This window comes from Henckelia pumila, chromosome 2 (genome assembly GCF_033568475.1).
Source record: "Henckelia pumila isolate YLH828 chromosome 2, ASM3356847v2, whole genome shotgun sequence".
Lineage (NCBI taxonomy): Eukaryota > Viridiplantae > Streptophyta > Magnoliopsida > Lamiales > Gesneriaceae > Henckelia > Henckelia pumila.
In genome coordinates this window covers 188,831,323-188,854,720 of record NC_133121.1, presented here as the reverse complement: position 1 = coordinate 188,854,720, position 23,398 = coordinate 188,831,323, and the positions used below count along the sequence as shown (strand labels likewise).

The 23,398-nt window shown below is 31.4% G+C and overlaps 1 protein-coding gene across 1 annotated transcript; it reads right to left on the bottom strand.

The window, feature by feature from the left end:
• Positions 1 to 1,771: 1,771 nt before the first annotated feature.
• On the bottom strand, positions 1,772 to 20,761 carry LOC140882850 (purple acid phosphatase 4-like). Its single transcript, XM_073289067.1, has 6 exons — positions 20,529 to 20,761; positions 13,133 to 13,289; positions 12,928 to 13,035; positions 2,623 to 2,750; positions 2,364 to 2,492; positions 1,772 to 2,161 (listed from the first exon to the last, which is right to left on the bottom strand). The coding sequence occupies exons 1-6, from the start codon at positions 20,751 to 20,753 to the stop codon at positions 1,880 to 1,882; spliced, it is 1,029 nt and encodes a 342-aa protein (XP_073145168.1). The 5' UTR covers positions 20,754 to 20,761; the 3' UTR covers positions 1,772 to 1,879.
• Positions 20,762 to 23,398: the final 2,637 nt, after the last annotated feature.

Sequence of the window (23,398 nt, the reverse complement as noted above, 5' to 3'; positions counted from 1 at the left end):
ATTTACCAATTCATCTAAGCTAAGAACTCTGCATATAAATATGTCATTTGGAACAAATAGCTAGAAATATTTGTTTACTTGTATATTAGTCCAAGAGCAATCAAGACACTTACGATTATACTATATTATCACCCTACAATCTTCAGAAACTTTTGCCCAGAATTTAGTTAGCAAAAAATTTTCTTATTGTTAAACATATATATAGCATTACTTTATACGCTTGGATATGCTTTTCTATGAAGAGATTTAGTCATATATACGTACGTAAAAACATTTATGTATAATGAAAACTGAATTTTTTTTTATTGTTTACGTTCTTGTTTTTGCAAGTGAACTTGCAATCATATCATGAGCCATTCAAATATAACTAAAAAATAATCATAATATCAGCAAGTAATAAGAATCAAGTGTAGGAATAACTTACGCAAGATGAAAAGAAAATATATATCGAGAAAAATAGAGCTATCCGTTGATCAAATCTAAAAAATCCACCATTTTCGTTCACAGTCGTTACATTTATGACTCCACAACTTTCATAAAGTCGAACGCAACTTCCATTTAACAAATTAATTACCTTCAAAATGCGTGTGTACTCAGTCGAAATTTTCAATCCACGGGGAAAGAGAGACCAACTCCAAATCATAACACAGTAAATCCACGGGAAAGAGAGAGATTCAAAGAATTTGAATCTCAAACCCTAAGATGCGGGAAGGCCATGCACCGTCACATTTGGACAAGAGAAACGTGGGAGTAAGAGAAATTGAGGAAGATGGGTTTAAGGGTTGAAGAAGTCAAAATTAATGTTTGAACGGGTTTAGCAAGTCATTCCCGTTAGTTTTGACGTTTAATTGGACGGATGGACCAATTGCGAAAACACGATGAAAATCGAGGGATTGAATTGGGTCGATGTAAGAACGGAGGACCAAATCAGGAATGAAGTCAAAAATGAGGGACCAAATTGGGAATTATCCATATATATATATATATAATATATATATTATATATATATAATATATATATATATATATATAACTATTTGCATTACTTTCATATATAGTATTATACTTTTTTTTGGAAATTTTGAAAATTAAAAAAATCTTATAATACCCAACACATTAACATCTTTAAGTTGTTGAAAATAAGTTCATCCAGACACTTTAACAACTTATTTTTAAAGTAAGATCTGATAACTTATATGCTCCTAAAACAACTTTTAAGATCTTACATATTCTTATAAAACTGTTTTCAATAAGTTTAACGAAACACCATCTTAATCATTTGTGCAATTAAACTTATTCGGCAGTTTTAATATTCGGCTTGATCATTATTTTGTCAAATGTCACCAAAACATATATATTTGTCTATCAAATAATAACGTCTACACAAGCCCTCTTGTATTTTATTTATTTTCCGGTTAATATGTCATGGTGATGAATTAACCATCCATTCTGTGGTTCTTTTTTCCCGAGTGAAGCTTACTAATGAATGAAAAAGAAACATTTTTTGCAAACTTTTATTATTGGAAAGCATCAGAATTGGAGACAGCGGAGGTAAAAGGTTCATCTATCAATGTAATATCCTTTATATGAATAAGAATAAGTAGAATAAAAATAATCTTTCACCTTGTATGAGCGAGCTGTAAATGTAGTAGTGTAATACTCCTATCTCATGTGGAAGACATAATGAAATGATTATGCACTAAGATAGCTGAATTTAGACGAATAAATCAAAATCTACTTAAGCATCCCTCGTCATGAAGTCTTTGGGGGCATCTAGGATGTAGGAAACATTAAAATGGGGCAAAAGTTGGATAATATATTACAAATGATTGTTTAGATCGCGGAGTCACAATATTTTTACATTGTGCAAAATATACAATCTAAATTGTGGAGATCAATGATTTCGACGCACTCCACTGATGCAAGACATTGCCAAGAATATCATAGAAGTTGATGTCAACTTCAGTTTGAGTAATTTTCATGGTCATGAAACCTTGCCCATCATAATAGAACTTCATTTCATTTGGATTTGACCAATTGTAGCCACCCCTCCATGACTTGGAACCACCCCCACTGGTTAGAAATTGAAGTGGGCTATCTATACTACTGATGTGTTCCAAGCAATGATCATGCCCATTTATGTATAGGTCCACATTGTTTGCCTGCAAATATTTTACGGTTCATTCATCGCTCGCATTAAACAACCATGTAATCAATTGGATCAAAATAGCCGCAAATTAATAGTTATAAATATATCAAAATCAAATTTTAAAACTTGGTGGATCAAAACTCAAAATTGAACTTATTTTAAAAAAAATGTGAATGAATGAAACTTTTCCTAAAAGTTCTACAATTGCATTATACCTGAAGGATTGGGAGGAGCTTTTGCACGAGCTCTTGAGTATTTCCATGAATCCCAGCACTTCTAATTGTGTGGTGGCCAACTACAATTTTCCATTTTGCCGATGATTCTACTAGTGCTGACTCCAAATCCTAAATTATTTTGAGAAAAATAAGTTCATTTCATCAGTTGAAAAATTAAATACTCCATATAATTTCTTCTTTAAAGAATAATATTTTCCACATTGAATTTAATCTTTTTTAGAGGATATATCAATTTTGCCTTTAAGAGGGTTGAAATATATTTGTCTCTGGGAAGCACCCCTCTCCAGTCGTACACTTCATCTCCAGGATTGGTGAAATATTTATCTTGGAATGGTGTTGTGTCTATGAAAAGGAACTCCGCGATTTCTGATAAAAAAATTGGGGAAATGAGGAAAATCAAATATAATAATAATATATTGAATAAACATAATTCGCATTTGAATATGATGAATATTATATCTGATAATCGAAAACGTCAATTTTATTTTCAATATATATATATATAAAAAAACACACACATATATATATATAAACATCGATGAGGTGACATCATGTACATTCATTAGGTGGACATCATTTTAATCGTTGATCACGTAGATGCTCGGCCACTGTGGGGAATTAGTCTATCCTACACCAAAAATAATTCTCCACGTACATATTTCAATATCATTAAATCATGTGAGTCTCACATTTATATGGAAGTTGACATCATATATTGATGATCTAATGACTTAAGTTTCATCACATCATATGAGGAGAAATACTTTAGGTATAACATAAAAATATCCCACAGTTGATGATCACCGTATGTATATATATTTATTATTTTTACTATATTATTAAAGACGGGAACTCTTAATAACTATTTAGGTCCCGTTTGGTACATAGATGAGATAACTCTTGGATTAAAATATTGATTGATAAGTGATGGATAAGAGAAGATAAGTATGTATTTGATAGTTATTTTTATGTTTGATTTTTAAAAGTGAGATAAGTTAGTAGAAATAATTTAGATTGACCAAAATGTCCTTCTTTCTCTCTCAATTATTAACCTATTTATTTTCATTATTTATATTGAAGGGATGGTTTTGTAAATTGCTTTTATAATCCATGTGGATAAACTTAATCAAAGATAAAATGGGTTGATGAGTTATCAATGAGTTATCTAACTTTTAATCAATCCTTATTTTTATCTATGATCAATAATTACATCAAATATGTGATTGCAAGACAATCAACAGTTTATCCAACATACCAATATAATTCAGCTTGGTTTGTGTTTAGATATCTCAATATTACACTTCATCTCCATGTTTTTTGTTTCACTTTTTGAAGCATTTCCTTCAAACACGTATACAGCGGTTTTCAATTATCTGACTCCCCAATTTCCGAAACTGGATCATCCCATTGACACATCCAGATTTCAACTTCTCTCTTCTATGTTTCACTGTTTCTTCATAGTAAACTTTATTATTTTTGATTTTTTTTTATAAAAAAGATGCTAGATTGTTAGTTTCAAAATTCCAATTTCTCCATTTCAGAAATGAAATCGTCCTCATCATTTGCCAATGACATACACTAATATTTGGTTTGGGTACTATAATTTCGGTACGATTATATTTTTTAAGATAGGAATTCGATTTGGTGAAATTTGTGCAAGATTGGAGAATAGTAACTTTGAATTTCTTTTTTTATATATATATATATAGTAATAACTTTGAATTTCTAAATTGACACGATAATATATCTTTATATTTCTTGAATCTGTTTCCATGGATTTTGAGTAATTTATAATGGCCAAGCATATAATTTATTATTTGCTGTTATTTCTTGGTTTAAATTGTTTGTTTCTTTTTTTGTTTGTTTGATTGTTTTTTTTTTCTTTTCTGGTAGCTAGTAAGTTCCCTACATGTTTTTCATGCTTGCAAACAGAGTGTTTATAGAAATATCATACTTAAATCATTAAAAAAAAATTTAAGATTGATATCTTCTTTCACCACATTCGTTGCATTTATTTTATAGATTTGACCACAGTTTATCAATTTCTTTTAAGATTATTATTCTTTATATGAACCTTTTTGTTGTGTGTTCATCAAATTTGAAGAAATAAAATCGAAAACTCGAAGATTCTCATTCATGGCATTGTTAAGCCAACGTCAATTCATAAGTTTAGATCCCTAATTTTTATGGTTTATGTTTTATTATTTTATTATGTTTTGAATTAATCCATTTAAACAAAAAATAACATTACAAACTTGATAGACATTGTTAGGAATCAATTCGGAAATTTAATATTCGAGAATTCACCACGCACGTAAGAACACAATCCCAGAAACAGATAAAATCAACGAACACATATCAAACTCAAACACTCACGCGAAAACAATAAACAACGCAAGTATTTACGTGGTTTGACAAAGATTTGCCTACGTTCACGGGAGAGCAACACAACAACTTTTATTAATCACCAACAGAACAATCCAAGCTCAATCAACAAAGCTTATTACAGAGATGGACTAAGACAAAATATCAAGCTAGATACAGACACAATTCAAGCTTAAAGCCTTGAATTCTTTTCTTCACAATCTTCGCTTTTCTCTCCTCCGAAATCTCTCTTCCTTCTCTCTCAATATATTCTGAAGAAATTTGATTTTCTGTTATGTTTGTTGCGGCCAGTTTCCATCTGCTTATATAGAGAATTACACCAACTTTCATCTTGGGCTTTAGGTCAACAGTAACTTATGGCCCAATTATAAAGTCAAAATGGTCCAACCCGATAAGCCTTCATTCATCAGTCTGATCTGCTTTTGTACTTTGATCTGCATCGACCTGCCTTCAAGCTCACAGCTTCTCGGACACTTCATCTGACTTCTAACCAAGTCACAGTACTCGAGCAATCGATCTGCATGAACTCATCCGAAAACTTATTTGACCATCACTTCGATCTGATCCAGTACTCGATCTGGACTATGAATTCATCTGATCATTGAACTCATCTGATCTGTACTATTCGATCCGATCTCTTTTCTATTCCCATTCAATCTGATAGAAGCATACTTCAACAATCTCCACCTTGATTCTTTCAGGTTGAATGTTGATCTCCATCCTAGCCTCCTTGGCTAATTTTCAATCATCGCATTAACTAAGTCCAAACATTTCTTGAACTTAGCATACGACAGTGACTTCTTCATAGCATCTGCAGGATTTTCTTCTGATGCTATCTTCACAAGGATCACATCTCCTTTTTCAATCACATCTCTGACGAAATGCATCTTTACATCTATGTGTTTCGATCGTTCATGATAGACTTGGTGTTTCGTCAAGTGTATTGCACTTTGGTTGTCACAGTGTACTACAACTTGATCTTGTTTTACACCCAACTCCGCTATCATTTCTTTTAACCACAATCCTTCTTTTATGGCCTCCGTAACTGCTATGAATTCTGCCTCAGTGGTAGAAAGGGCAACCACTGACTGTAGATTTGACTTTCAGGTGATCGTTGTGCCATAAAAGGTGAACACATATCCAGTCAACGACTTTCTAGTGTCTAAGTTCCCAGCAAAATCTGAATCCATATATCCAACTACCGGATCAATCTCATCTTGTTGTTTTTCGAACTTCAACCCCAACCAGTTGTGTTTATGAGATATCGAAGAATCCACTTCAGAGCTTCCCAATGATATGTACCCGGATTAGCCATAAATCTTGACACAACACTGATTGAATATGCCAGATCAGACCTACTATACACCATTCCATATATGAGACTCCCCACTCCACTAGCATATGGAATACCAGCCATCTTCGTCTTGTCTTCCTCATTTCAGGTGACTGACTCGCAGATAGCTTCAAATGTTGTCCTAGAGGGGTCAAGACAGATTTTTCTTGATTTATATTATACCGCAGAACAACCTTCTTCAAATAGTTCTTCTGACTCAGATGAATCTCCTGCCTTTTCCTGTTTCTCACTATGTCCATGCCCAGAATTCTCTTCGCTTCACCCAGATCTTTCTTCTCAAACTCTGAGTTGAGCTGTTGTTTCAAGGATGATATCTCCGTCCTACTTTTACTTGCAATCAAGATATCATCAACGTAAATTAGTAGGTACAAAATAACTTGCCCATCATCGTTCTTCAGATAGACACATATGTCATATTGGCTTCTCACAAAACCAATACCAATCATGAACTCATCAAACCTCCTATTCTACTGCCTCGAACTCTGCTTCAGTCCATACAATGATTTTCTCAGTAAGCAAACTTTTTTCTGTGTTTTCTGATGTATGAAGCCCTTTGGTTGTTCCATATAAATGGTTTCTTCCAGGTCACCGTGTAGAAATGCAGTTTTAACATCCATCTGCTTAAGCTCCAAGTCGAGCTGGTTCACCAGTGCTAACATAATCCGGATGGAACAATGTTTGACCACCGGAGAATAGACTTCATTAAAATCTATTCCTTCTACTTGACCAAAACCATTTGCAACCAATCTTACTTTATACTTGATCTGATCTATGCCAGTAGTTCCTTCATTCTGTTTATAGATCCACTTGCATCCCAATGTCTTTTGATGCTTCGGTCTATCTACTAACGTCCAGGTTTGATTCTTCTCAAGTGAGTTCATCTCTTCATTCATAGCTTCAATCCACTTGTTTTTATGTTTACTCGCCATAGCTTCATCATATGTATTCGGCTCTCCTCAGTTACTGTAATTGCATACCAAGCCAGATCAGCTTTACCAAACCTCTTAGGAGCTCTGATCTCCCTTCTGGTTCTGTCCCTTGCAAGATTATAAGTACTCAAATCCTCTGTTTGATCAATCGTTATCACATTCTCATCTTGCATTTCTTCTGACCCTTCATCTGGCACAGAAGACTCCACCTCAATCGGTAATTTAACATTCTCACTGATCTGACTGTCCTTTCCATCTGTATTCATTTTATATCCCAGTTTGGATTCATCAAACTTCACATCCCTGGTGTTGAAGCACTTTGGACCTCTTGACTCCAGGTTTCAAACCTTATAACCCTTCACACCATCTGGATACCTAATGAATATACATCTGACTGCCCTTGCTTCCAACTTGTCCTGCTTCAGATGAGCATATGCAAGAAATCCGAATATCCTCAAGTTTGAATAGTCTGCAGGTGTTCCACTCCACTTTTCCATTGGTGTCTTGAAACCAATAGCGTTGGATGGACACCTGTTGACCAAATAGCACGCACTAGATAATGCTTCTCCCCAGAAGGACTTAGGTAGAGAAACATTGATCAACATACATCTGACCCTTTCCAGAAGAGTTTTATTCATTCTCTCTGCCAGGCCATTCTACTATGATGTTCCTGCCAATGTTTTGTGTATGGTAATGTCTTTCTCCTTACATAGCTTGACAAACTTATCTGATAAGTATTCCAGCCCATTATCTGTTCTCAAGTGTTTAACTCTTCGATCACTCTTGTTTTCAACTGCCATCAGCCATTCTCTGAACTTGTCATATGCTTCATCTTTAAGATGAATATCCATACTCTCCTTGAGTAATCATCAATCAAAGACATGAAGTATCTGCCTCCTCCATGAGTTTTTGTCCGAGAAGAACCTCATAGATCTGAATGAATGTAGGCCAATGGTTGCTCTGTTGTGTGACTTCCTTGACCAAATGATACTCTTTTTGATTTCCCAAGAGCACAGCTATCACACAACTCCAGTGATTCGATCTTATCTCCACCTAACAGACCTTATTTAGACAGCTCATGTAATCCCTTCTCACTTACATGTCCAAGCCCCAAATGTCATAGCTTGGTTCTGTCATGCTGTTCTTGAATACTTGCTGTACTTCCAATAATTGTATCGCCTTGTAGTACATATAGGAGGTTCCTCTTGACAGCCTTCATAACAACCAGAGATCCTCTAGATACTGAGATACTTCCTGCTCCTGATCTGAATGAATATCCTTGAGCATCAAGTGTTCTCAATGATATCAAGTTTCTCTTCAACTCGGGCACATACCTCACCTTGGTAAGTACTCTGTCGATCCCATCATGCATCCTTATTCTGATATTTTCAGAGCCTTTTATTCTGCATGACTGATTACTCCCCAATAGTACCATGCCCTGATCAGCTTCTTCCAGCTTTTCAAACCAAGATCTTATAGGACACGTGTGAAAGGAGCATCCTGAATCCAGTATCCACTCGTGGTTTTGATCACCTTTAGAAACCACCAATACTTCTGCTGAGTCATATCCATCTGTAGCTACAGCCAGAGTACCATCATTTTTGGGTTTTTCCTGTTGCTTCCATTTCCTTTTCGGACAATCTCTTCTTAGATGCCCAATCTTCTGACAAGCATAGCATTTCATATTATCCAAGTTTCTGTTATGGTATCTTCCTTGACTCTTCGATCTGGATTTTGGCCTGTATTTCCCATCGAATGTCCTTTTATCACTTCTGCCCCTCTCCATAAGACCTTCTCCATGTGATTAAGTGTTTGTGTTTGACTTTCTCTGAAGTTCCTTGCATTGAATAGCAGACATAACTTCTTCCAATGTTATCGTCTGTTCTCTTCCATATAGCAAAGCATCTCTGAAATTTTCATATGCTTTTGGAAGAGCATTCAGAAGTATCAAAGTCCGATCTTCGTCCTCAAGCTTTACTTCAATATTCTCCAAGTAATCCAATATTTTGGTAAATTCTTCGATCTGATCTTCCAGGTTCTTCTCATCCTTGATCACAAAGGAATACAACCTCTATTTCATGTATAGACGGTTAGCCAGGGATTTCGTCATGTATAGATTCTCAAGTTTAAGCCACACAGCCGCTGCAGATTCTTCTCTGGCCACCTCCCGAAGAGGTCTATCTCCCAGACAGAGAATAATCGCACTGTGTGCTTTCTCGAGCAATTCATCTTGTTCTTTATCTCATCAGACATCTTCCCCTTCTTCTTAAGAGCTTCCACTAATCCTTGTTTTATCAGGATTGCCCGCATCTAAATTCTCCAGAGCGAGAAATCGTTCTTGCCCGTGAACTTCTCAATATCAAACTTCATTGATTCCACCATCTTTACTTGGATTCCCACAGACGGCGCCACTTGTTAGGAATCAATCCAAAAATTTAATATTCGAGAATTCACCACGCACATAAGAACACAATCCCAAAAAAAGATAAAATCAACGAACACAGATCAAACTCAAACACTCACGCGAAAGCAATAAATAACACAAGTATTTACGTGGTTCGGCAAAGATTTGCCTACGTCCACGGGAGAGCAACATAACCATTTTATTAATCACCAACATAATAATCCAAGCTCAATCAACAGAGCTTATTACAGAGATGGACTAAGACAAAATCTCAAGCTAGATACAGACACAATTCAAGCTTAAAGCCTTGAATTCTTCCCGCCACAATCTTCGTTTTTCTTTCCTCCGAAATCTCTCTTCCTTATCTCTCAATATATTCTGAAGAAATTTGATTTTCTGTTATGTATGTTGCGGCCAGTTTCCATCTGCTTATATAAAGAATTACACCGACTTTCATCTTGAGCTTTAGGTCAACAGTAACTCATGGTCCAATTATAAAGTCAACATGGTCCAACCCGATAAGCCTTCATTCATCAGTCTGATCTGCTTTTGTACTTCGATCTGCATCGACCTGCCTTCAAGCTCACAGCTTCTCGGACACTTTATCTGACTTCTAACCAAGTCACAGTATCGAGCAATCGATCTGTGTGAACTCATCCGAAAACTCATCTGACAATCACTTCGATCTGATCCCAGTACTCGATCTGGACCATGAATTTATCTGATCATTGAACTCATCTGATCTGTACTATTCGATCCGATCTCTTCTCTATTCTCATTCAATCTGATAGAAGCATACTTCAACAAACATTGTGTAAGTTGTATGTCGAGGATACAAATGATATTTTTTTAAAAATTATTTTGCTATTTGCATTACTCTTCCGTACATTTTTCAAATATTTTAATGTTGGTAATTTTTTATTTGAAACACCACGTGTTCCTTTATATTCTTTCTTTCTTTTTAATTTTTCAAGTTTAAACTTCGTATAAAAAATTCTAATTGCTTGGATTCCCGAAGAGCAATAAAATATAAATTCTTTTCGGTTGTTTTCCATCGCTCATAATTTATTGCTTAGAACTACATTTGGTTGAGTTGCACAAGCTTTGTAAAAATTTCAATGTAGTTTGGGTTAAATATTGAGTCCTCATTTTTCTTATTGTATTTTATACCCCATATTTAATTTATTACTTGATAAGTACGATGAAACTTTTACGAATGAAATTTATTATTGTATTTTATCCTTATTTTCTTATTGTCATTTGTAATTTGAGATTCAATTGTTATGCTTTTCAATTTTAATTTGTGATTCAATTGTTTTTCTTTTCAATTTTGGATTTCGTTTCTGCAGTCAACAAAGCTATGGAATTATGTTTTGAATTAATGTTAAATTTATAAAATTAACAAAAATAATAGATATTTATTTAATTTGTTACACACGCAACGAGTGTGCCCAAATTGCTAATATATATAATTTTTCTTTTGAATTATTTTGGGAATCCCATGAGTAAAATTAATGATTTCTAGATCTTAGTTGTAAACATAAAATTTCCAAAAATAGGTTGTATTTTTAACAATAGTAAGTTTAAAAGACTATTGACCCGGGGAATTGAATTCAAAGTACCCTTTAGGTGGCCTTTGGATGACATGAATAACTTACTCCTAATTTTCAAAACCTCAACTGAAACGGACATTAAAAATTTCTTCACACATAGGGATGTAAACGAATCGAACTGTTCGCGAGCTATTCAGAACTTGGCTCGTGAAAAAGATCGTTCGAGCTCGTTTGTTAAGCTTATCAAGCCAAGCCGATCTTAATTTTGAGCTCGGCAATTTTCACGAGCCGATTGAGCTTAAGGATGTTCAGCTCGTTAGCTCGCGAACATGTTTATTAATAGGCACAGGAGCTCGAGCTTGACTAGTTTAGGTGGCTCGTTATCTCGGGCTTGGGCTCGGCTCATTTAGTGGCTCGTTAGCTCGGCTCTTTTAATGGCTCGCGCGTTAGCTCGGCTTGCCAGCTCGAGCTCGAGCTTGGGCTCGGTTCGTTTAGTGGCACGTCAGATTGAGCTCGGATTCGGGATCGGGCTCGACTCATTTTGTTGGTTTGTGAATATATATTAGTTTATATGGTTTCTCGAACTCGGCTCGTTTAGTCATTTTAATATATTCATTGAGTAAATTTACAAATTATAATATTTTAAAAATTAGTATATTAAAATTTAAATTAAATCTTTCTTAAAATAAAAAAATCTTGATTTTACTTAAATAATAAAATTTTGATTTTATTTAAAAACTCAAATACAAAACCTTTCTTGGGATATTCTTTTTATTATTAGGTTTGCCATTTTTTTATGTACGAAAAATTTAATTTTAGTGATGTATTGTGTTGTATTTACACTATATGAGTTCGAAAAACGAGCCCACTTAACGAGCCAGAAAATGAGCTCGCTTAACGAGCCCGAAAACGAGCCGAACTCAAACCAGAAAACGAGCTCGCTTAACGAGCCCGAAAACAAGCTCGCTTAATGAGCTTGAAAACGAACTGTATAACGAGCCTGCTTAACGAGCTTGCTTAATGAGCCTGAAAACGAGCCGAACTCAATCCAGACTCGTTTAATACGATAAACGAGCCGAGCTCGAGCCAAGCCTGAGCCGATATATATACTAAACGAGTCGAGCCCGAGCCTTATGATAAAAGCTTGGTTCCTTTATATCTACCAAACGAGCCGAGCCCGAGCTTGATACTGTTCGGCTCGGCTTCGCTCCGCTCATTTACATCCCTAAATCACAGGCACATACATACGAGTGTGTATGTACCTTTAGGTTGCAATTAGATGACACAATTTGAAGTTATATATTTTAAAATTCATTTGATTGTTGGGATGAATTTTGTGTTGGCTGAATTTCAAAATCATCCCATACTAATCTATGTAAATGCAATGATAGTTACGATGGATTTGAAATATACACAAGATGTGTGTCATTTTAAATCAATTATTTAAATCTTTCTTCAAATCAAAATTTTTCATTCAAATGCAACTTTAATTAATTACTAGAGTTCCTTGCACGCGATACGTGCATATACATAAATTTTTTTGTGTTAATTAATTTTCATTTTATTTTAAAACTCACATGATGAATAAGAGATTCAAAAGTTTAAAAGTGATAACTTTATATTCGAAATCTTTTAAAAGAAACAAAAACAAAACTATCCAATCTAAAAATTAAAAAATACAATTAATAAAGATAGCTAGTGTCATTTTGATAAATAAGATTATCTCTAATGGCTAAAAAAATATGAGACCATAAAAATGAATAATTTGTCTAATAATTTTGGTTTTGTTGGGAATTAAGTAAGGATATAATCGTAATTACATCTCAAACATCACTAACTAATTGAAAATTTGTTAATTAAAGGGTCTCTACTATAATAATAATAATAATAATAATAATAATAATAATAATAAGCGAACCTGCATTGAGAATGTATGATTTTAAGCAAAACCATTTACTATCCTTTCGACTGAGGATAGGACTCAATTGTGCCAAAGCATCTCCTCTATAATCATGGTTCCCCAAAACTGATAAAGAAAAAAAAAAAGAATAACATTTATATATATAAGCTTACAATACAAAAATTTTTAAATTGAAAATTTGAGAGGAGGGTGCAGAAATTACCACTATACCACTGCTTCTGTAAGCTTGGAGCTGTGTATACATTGGTAAAGGATTCATCAAAGGCTGGATCATTTACATTGATCAATCCATTGGGATAAAAGTTGTCACCAGTTGAAATAACAAAATCCAAATCCATCTTTTCTCCAATTACACCCATCTATCAAATATTTAAAAAAAACAAAGCAAAACAAAAAAAAGTTAGAGACACACTAGCTGATCATATTCTTGATTTATTATGAAAATATTCACCTTTGATATACAATACATGTTTACATTTTTTTAAAAAAAGATTTATACATTGTTCCACTCTCGGGATTTAATCTTTTTTTTTTTTTTTTTTTTAAAAATAACAAGATGTGACTAAAACCCACTACCGGATTTTAATGGTCGCGGACCAAGTGGGGAAACATGGTTAGGCAGCTAAAAATTCATCATAATATATATTGATTTCGAGCACCCTAGTGTGCAGGAATTTCGTGAGCGACCAGTGTGTTTTAGTGGTCCCAATTTTTTTTCTAATAATACCAAAACACACTATTTTAGTGGTCGCTCTCGAAATTCCTGCGCACTAATGTGCACGAGATCAAAATTAACTAACTAACTAACTAACTATATCTATATATATATATATATCTATATATATATATATATATATATATATATATATATATATATATTATCTAACAAGATGCCATTGGGATTCAAACGTCCATATGCACATTAACAAGGTAGACTGCAACCATGGTCCATGCATTGGAGAGGAATTGTTGTGGAGAAATGATTGTCTTTACTGAGAAATCAATCAAAACATGGTTAATCATGTTATGATTGATTCTACAGTTAAAAAGATTTAAATTGTATAATTATGTCCATCTATTTTGTAAAAGGTCAAAATTGAATTTTTTTTTAAAAAAAAATCTAGGAATGTTTTCTCTTATAATATGGTCTGTATAGACTTTCGATTATTTAGCTGCTCAAAATTTGATTTGATTCACAAAAGTATTGACATAATATCGAACCAAATATTCCGATAAATAATCTTAAACTTGTATATGATTTGTCACTTGTAGGTGGGATGAAATTAGGATCCACATCACATTCTATATACTTATGTTTGGTACGTAGGGCGCCAATGAGAATGACAATTTTCATTACTATCTTGTGATGCGGATGGCTGTTCTCATTGTCATTTCTTCATTTATCAATCATTATGATGAAATGGACCTATATTTCAATATATTTCCACTTTAATTTTTATTTCATTCTATTAATTTCATTCTTACCGTAATCTGTTAAATTCTAAGATACCAATCACGACCCAAGTTCTTAAAATTTGAAATTTCTTGTTCAAATCCCTAATTTCGATAATTTCTTGTTCAGAAATTACATAACGATTTAGGTATAACATGGAAAAAAATAAGTAAGAAAATTTTTCTTATTTTTTTAAGGTTACCTTTACTTAGCATTATTAGAGTTGGTTTTTAATTTATAGTCAAATTCTATCTTGTTCAGAAATTACAGAACGTTTTAGGTAGAACATGGGAAAAAATAAGTAAGAAAATTTCCCCCATTTTTTTAAGGCTACGTTTACTTAGCATTATTAGAGTTGATTTTAATTTATAATCAAATTCTATCGACTAGTGTTTATTATAAATTTTATCAATTATAATAAATATGTGGCCCGTTTTAATTATCTTAATATCTTACAATATTATTATAGTAGAGATCATTTAATTAATTGTTTTCTAATTAATTGATAAAGCTTGAGATGAAATTACGATTATATACTAATTTAATTTCCAGAAAAACCAGATCATTAGGCAAATTAGTCATTTTATATAATCTCCTCTTTTTTTAGTTATTATATGCTTTCTTATTTAACAAAATGACACTCACTAATAGGGATGGCAACGAGGCGGGTTCGGGCAAACCCGAGACCAGACCCGCCCCGCCCCGCCCCATGGGCCCAACGGATCCAATGCGGGTTAGACCCGTTAAACCCGTCATATTAAAATTTAAGATAAAAAAATATTTTTACAAGTTAAAATATATTATTTTAATTTAAATAATCATTAATAACTAACGAAAAATCATAATAATATATTTTCATATTAAAAATATCATAATATATTAAAATTATTTAAATCCAAAAATATTATAAACTCAAAGGAGAAATTATTGATTATCTAATATAAATAATATAATTATATATTATTAATATATATGCATATATAATTATATTTATATTTAATATATATATTTTTTGGCGGGACGGGTTCGACCAAACCCAGGACCCGCCCCGGATCCGCATCTATACCCGCTTGGTCGGGTTTAAACCCACCCCGTCGGGCTGGGTTTAATGCGGGGTCGGGTTTAGACCCGACCCATTTCCATTCTTACTCACTAAATGTCATTTGGTTTTTTTATTTATGAAAATGTAATTCGTCGTTGGATGCAAAAAAATTTCATGCTGGATAGACCGATCGAATTAACCCTGGTGCTTGAGCTGCTGTATGGTTTAAAATATTTGAGTTGCATAATTACCACCAGCTATAACTTTTGGTAAAGCGACACAACCTTACAATTGATATCAAAGTCAATGTCATGAGTTCGATTCTCAATGATTGCAAGGAGTGCAATTATTGAGAGGGAGATTGTTGGATGCAATAATATTCCTTGCTTTTAAAGATTTGAGTTGCACAATTACCACCATTTATAACTTTTGATAAAGCAACACACGCTCGCTCCTACACTAACTTGCTTTCATTAAAAAAACATGTTGTACAACAGTACAAGTATGAAATGCGTACGTGCACCAAAGCACTAATTATTAATTAATTATTATTTATCCTTTTTATTTGATGTGATTTTTTTAATCCCACCATATAATTTAACTCAAACCACCAAAATACGAACACATTTAACCTATCATTATATTATATATCGATTCATATATTAATTAAAAAATAAATGAATGTTATAATTGACATTTACTTTTAGCTAAATTAGAATAGCTAAATTTATAATTCTTTTAATGTGAAAAGAAATAACATATTTGTTTTCTTATAAAAACAAAGTAGAAGAAAGAGAATGATTACAAATCTATATGTTAAAAAAAATATCAAGAACTTTAGAAAAATATGATGTATGTATTTATTGAATTAAAATTAAAATATAAAATTTTAATAAATGATAAATATTTAATAATATGTAAAAAAATTAAATATATAACATAAAAATATGAAAATAATATTTTTTAATTATAATTATCATTTAATTTTAATACACAATGTATAATGATCAAAGATTAAAATTGGGAATCATCATTTAATCATTATATTAATCCTAAATATTATCAAACTGATCCATACTTAGAATGAAAATATAGTATGTGTCTTACAAATATTTATTCGTGATACAAGTCAATCATGTCTATATTTACGATAAAGATAATATTTTTATCACAAAAATAATATTTTTTCATTGGTGATCTAATTAATAGGGGATCCGATTCACAAATTGTGAAACTGTCTAGTAAGAGTTTTTCTCTGAAAATTGATACATGTTTTTTCAATCGGTAGGATAGGAGATTTGTCATATTAAATTAACCCGTGAGACACTATCACAAAATAAATATGATAATTATTTATTTAACATTATTTCAAATCCTATTTAATTATTTTAATAATAACGATATAATTTATTTATACAATCGCCTTTTGAGTCGGTTGTGGGCGAGGGGGAATTCGAATCCCTCGTGTGCTTTTGTCATTTAAAGTAAATGCAACTTCGAGAGTAATGACTCAAATATTAAATTTATTTTTGTTAAATAAAATATTAAATTTATGTAAATAAATAGGGAAAATTGCAAATTTAGTCCTGTATGTTTGTCACTTTGCGATTTTGGTCCTTTATGTTTTCACATTTCAGTTTTAGTCCTGTATGTTTCAATTTTTGGCAATTTCGGTCCTTTTTCTTCGAAAATGCTGACGTGGCACTGTACACGTCAGCTCCACATCAGCATTGAATTTGTGCCACGTCAGCGCCACATCGGAAAAAGGACTAAAATTGCCAAAAAAATAAAGATAGCGGACTAAAACTGCAATCTGAAAATATAAAGGACTAAAATCGCAAAGTGACAAACATACAGGACCAAAAAAGCAATTTTCCCATAAAATAAAGCGATAAAAAAATTAAAGTGAAAATAGTCTTTTTGGTCCATTAAGTTTTTAATGTTTGCTTTGACTATAAATTTTAATTTTCGTTTTTTATTCAAATTAATTATGTGATAACAAAAAATGTTAATGTAACACCAAAAAATACTGATACAACTTCAAAAAATTTCGTTAATATTTTATTGGTGATCCACACATTTAAAAGATAAAAATACTGAATTTACTATCAAATCTAAAATGTAAAAAATGAAGTGATTTCCAATGGTACAAAAATACCTTCATAAATAGAATAATTAGGGGTGAATTTTTGGTATATCGTATCAAAAATACAGGTATGAAAATAATTTATACCGGTACCAATACCGAAATTTTGGTATGAAAAAAATCCATAGTGATACCGTACAGATACCCGAAAAAAATTCGGTATATAGAAAAAATGTCTGTATATCGAAAAAATTTCAGTACGGTATTACGATAATTCGATATTTTGGTTCGGTATGCCAACTCTAAGAATAATGCTCAGAGAAGACTCTAATCAATCTTTTTTAGAAGAAAAATTCCTTGCATGTTTACCTACTACTCTTTGAAGATAAAAGATAAGAAAAAATAATAGTAATAAAATAATATCTTACAATGAATTTACTTAATTATGGTCAATTAATTAGTCTGACTTAACATGAAGACTTAAAAATCTGTCAAGATTTAAAACTACAGAAATATTTAAAATGAAAAATAAAAAGAACAAAACAAGAATAGAGAACTTTTTGTAAACAATTTGATATAAATATTAATAAATCATATTCTTCAAAAATGTTCAGGAGATTGTCAAAAAAATTACAAAAAACCATATAGAAATTTTTTTAGGAGAAATCAAAAGAAATTTAATAAACCAAAAGAATAATTTCATATAAAAAAAACCTTAAAAAAAACCTTTCAGGAAACCAAATAATTTCAAACAAAGTCCTAAAAAATCCTTTAAAGATATTGAATGTTATGGATACCATAAAACAGTCATACTGCAAATTATTATAAATTAAATAAAAATTTTAATGAATTAAAACTAGACGAATAATTATTAAATAAAATTTTTAATATCTTAATCGATTCCTATGACTTTTATTAAAATACAGAACTTGAAAATTCTAATTCCAATGAATCTTTACAGATCGATGAATTAATCACAACCAATGAAAAATCTGAAAGTCAAATTAATATGCTTTCAAAAGATCATTCTATAAATTATGAACAAAATAAATACCAAAATTTAGGATTTTGAAAAAATAAATGTTTACAGCAGTATGAAAAATCTTACAAGTTTACAAATAATTTATGAAGCATTTATGTTTATAGTAAACTTAGAGCCCGTTTGGATTTTGTAGAGATTTTTTAAAATAAGTGCTTTTAAAAGCTACAATTTTTTGCTTTTAAAAAAGCTCTAATTTTGACTTAAAAAGTGCTTATTTAAGCACTTTTTAAGTCAACCAAACATCTTGTTAACTGAAAAGCACTTAAAAAAAATGCTTTTTTGGCCAGACTTTTGAAACCAAACGGAACCTTAATTTAATTACTCAAATCAGGTACGTACTACGTACTTTCTTCGTCCCCATTATTTTGGCTTAAAATCATATATAAAAAACATTTTCATAAAAGTGTTTTTTAAAAATATTTTATAAAAAAATTTTAAATTCGTTTTCAGAATAAAAATCTTTTTCTTAATTTTTTTTCAAAATTAAAAATTATCATGCATTGTTTTCATCATTGTTTTCAATTCTAAAAACATAAAAAAACATGTATCAATTGATCTTTATTTACATTTGAAGAGAACTTTTATAAAATAATTTTCAATTTTTTTTTTTTTATAAAAATCTAATCCAAATAGATACATTAAGTTAAACATGTTTAACTGATCACAAAAATATTTTAAAGTATTTATCCAAACATACCCTAAAAAATTATTCCGACTTTTAGATCCAAAAGGATAAATACCCTGAAAATGAAATATGAACGAGGAGTACTATGGATACTAGTAATTTAAAAGGATATTTAATATAATAAGGTTTCAACTTATTATTCCAAAATTTTATGATGATTCCGAAGACATTTTGTCCTACTAAGATAGTGTTTGTAACCTTTAAAAATAAGTTATTTTAGAATTTTTTTTCTTAACAAATTTGTGAAAAAAATCCATAATTAGTTATATTTAGAGGTTGCAAAAACTACCTAATTATCACTACATATTTGTAGGAAATGAAAATATACTTAGTTAGAAAATAAATAAATAGAAAAATCATCCCCACAAACATTCGAATTCGACAAATTCCAAGTAGAGTCGACAAACCAAATGAATATGTAAATTAATATCAATATAGAATAATTTATTTAATTAGAAAAAATAAGAATGAAGAATAATTGAAATTTACAAGCATGAACTAATATAAAATTAATTAAGTCGACATTGTCAGAATACTTATTTTAGTTTTTGGACATCTATATATCTCTATACGCATTAACCTCCACCAGACAACGAGTGAGTTCCCTTTTAATAAAGCTTCAAATAATAAAAAATATATATAAAACCTCCACCAGACAATATCATTCGAGTTCTCTTTTACACCAATTAAATTGTTTATATATAAAATAAGAATTGTCATTTTGTGCTTTAACAGTTGTATCTTCCTTAACTTATCAAATTTCACTTTCAGTTGACTGTGTTTGCTATATATATATATATATGAAATATTTTTTCCATGTAGAAACTATCCGGCCATGGAAAAATGATCAATTTCATATATCAAATTATATTTATATGGTCCATATAAAAACTCTTATAGATTGAAAAAAAAAAAAACTAAAACTTTACCTAACAAAAGACGGAAATCATTCTAAAAAACATACACTATATAATTTAACAGAATATTCGTGAACATATATAGAAGACAGAATAATCAATTTTCACATGAACACGTGAGACCCTCCAACAATTAGTTACCTATGTTTTCAAAATTAATTAATATCTCAAATTACATCCAATACACACACACACACACACACACACACACACATATATATATATAATCATGTCAGCTCATTCATTTATTTTTCAACCTTTTTTCAAAACAAAAAAGGGAAGATGATATTTCTCCATGTAATTATACTCATCATAGATAAATATATAATTTTGTATTTTCTGTAAAAAATAAATAAAATATATACATACATACCTGGAGGGCGACTTGGGACTGGTTGTAGTGTCCCTTTCTTCCCCAGTCTCCGACCACCATGATGCCGAGAGAGCCGTCGGATTTGGCCGGATGCTCGAATCTTGGGAGATTATAATTATCACCATTTACAGTACCAACATTAATTATAAATAAATATATAATTTCGAGAACCAGAAAAATCATGAGAATAATATTATTATTAGAATTATAATTTTTGGAAAACATAGCTTCGCTCTTAATTGATCGGAGTAGACTGAAAGCTAAAGCTGGTGCGCTAGCTATTTATATATGCGTGTATACATGTCCGTGGAATATGATTGGCTGGAAGCTTTTGATCCACAAGTGCCAACTTTTTTCAACTTAAATATTTTAATTGTTGTTATCAAAACAAAATTTTATAAATAAAGAAATGCCCATATGTGTTTTCTGAATTCTTTATCTGTAAAGAATATATATATATATCCATACAAAAATCTATTAAATAATTCTAAAAAATTCAGTTTTTGATAAATATTTTTCATATAAACGTCGATCCAAACTAGTTTTTCATTTTTGGTTTATTTTAAAAGATGATGGGCTAAAATCGTTTGATTGTCTTCGTCGTTTTGGATTAATGACTCATTAAATCTTAATCACGACAAACTTTTATAAATAATAAGAGTACGATTTGGTTATGGTTTTGTTATTTTGATTAGAAAATGATTTACGAAAATATGTTTCATCGTGAGTTGAAATATGTGAATTATGTTTGATTTCTTGCTAGTGAAGATGAGTTTTTACTGTGAAGGTTATATAATATATGAATATATTATTGGGTAAACTGATTTTTTTTAAAATCACATTTTTTAGACATTGAATCAATTTATTTGACATAAGTGCACAAGACCAAATTTCCCAAATATCACAAGAGGAATATTCCATGCACCCAAAAACAGTGAAACTCATGAAGCTAGAATATATATGCACCGGGTGAAGATCACTCGGTGCATCATAGCATCTCCTCTACCGTGCCACCGATCCGTAGATCTGAGTTAGCTCCAAATGGAGGTCCCCGTCACATTGTCAGAGCAGTTGTTGTCAGACAACTAAGCTTCCTTGTAAAGATATCCGCAGTCTTGAACCAAAAAACTCAACTTCATCGTAGGACCTACTATAACACATCATTTTTATCTCACACAAAATTTTTACTACTTTTTTTCACAATCCTAAACCCAATAACTAACTTTTTTTAGGGTCCCACTAATCAATTTTATACATATTATTATTATTATTATTATTATTATTATTATTATTATTATTATTATTATTATTATTATTATTATTATTATTATTATTATTATCTACATTTAAATTTATATTTTATAATAAAATAATTTTAATTTTAATTAAATAATGCTAAATACGTAAAAAAATAATAATAAATTAAATTTTACAGATTTATGTCTTGAATATCTAAATATAAAAACATGCAGTTAACTTAACAGAGAAAATTTTCAGCTGCCCAATCATGTTTTTCCACTTGGTTCGCGATCACTAAGTTTTAATGGTTTTTGTTTTTTTTTTTTTCACATCACCAATTAGTGGTCGCGGACCAAGTGGGAAAACATGGTTGGGCAGCTGAAAATTCCTCTAACTTAACAACATATAATCAGATAACAATGGAAATAAACTAAACATTATTATTATACAACCTCGTCGAACAAACATGCAGATACCAAATGTTATAGAACCATATCGAAAACAACATGCTAAAACCCAAATAAAACATGGACCAGAAATATCACTCTAGACAACGCAGCTCTTGCAAGTTCAGCAACTGCTCCCATTAGGTTAATCCAAACCTAAGGCCTACCTGTTGAAATGAGGTGTCCAAGAAATAAAACTAAGGAAGTGGGTGATAATAACATTATGTACGAGATTATGAGTATACATATTATATACAATGTATGTATGCAAGTGCACGAGGTACCCAAGAATCAGGATCAGTCAAAGTTTGCTCAGTTAATAGGCGACATGGTATGTAGCATTCTGTGTCGTCACACCAGAAGGTGGCTCCCACGTCATATAATTTGTGGATAATGGTGATTTTAAAACGTACAAACGAGGCCAACCATCCACTCAGAGGAAAGAGTGATAAGAGACCTTCACTAACAGGTTGTCTCAAGGAAGTAAGCTCAACATGAAATGTATGCAACACAATAGTTGTGACTGTGAGTGTCACGTCCCGAAACTGGGCCTAGTTGACATCGACATTATTTTACGTTTTCACATTAAACAACAAAACTCAGAAGTACAGATTCGTAAATAAACCAATCTATTCATTCATATTTCAAAAAAACATTGATTCACATAACTCGAATTGAATTTGTCTTTACATTTCTTGCCTAGAAACAAACTCAACAGAAAACGCAGCGGCTTATAAAATTGAAACTAAAATGAAAACTAAATAACAGATATCTCGATCAATCTTCACCATCCCCAAAACTGGTTCTGTTCATCATCCTCGAGTTCTTCCTCGTTCTTATATGAGATGGGTGGTTCAGGTGGGTGAGTGATATGAGTTTCTCGATAAATGAGAGAAATATGCCAGCTTTTAAATCTTTTTCAGAGCATATACACATATAAAAAATATATAACAGAACTGAAATTTCATATACTTAGCAGAATACTAAGTCAAGTTATGCACCAATTTGCTTATGAATTTCGTGACTAACTGATATCAACCCCTTATATGTTTATCCTCTAAAGGGTGAGGAATCAGAATAGAACAGAAACAAAATATTAAAAATATATATTCCTACCACTAGTTCACAAGTATCAGTGCATCAAGATATACAGAATTCGGAATTTAATCTTTGAAAACAGAACAT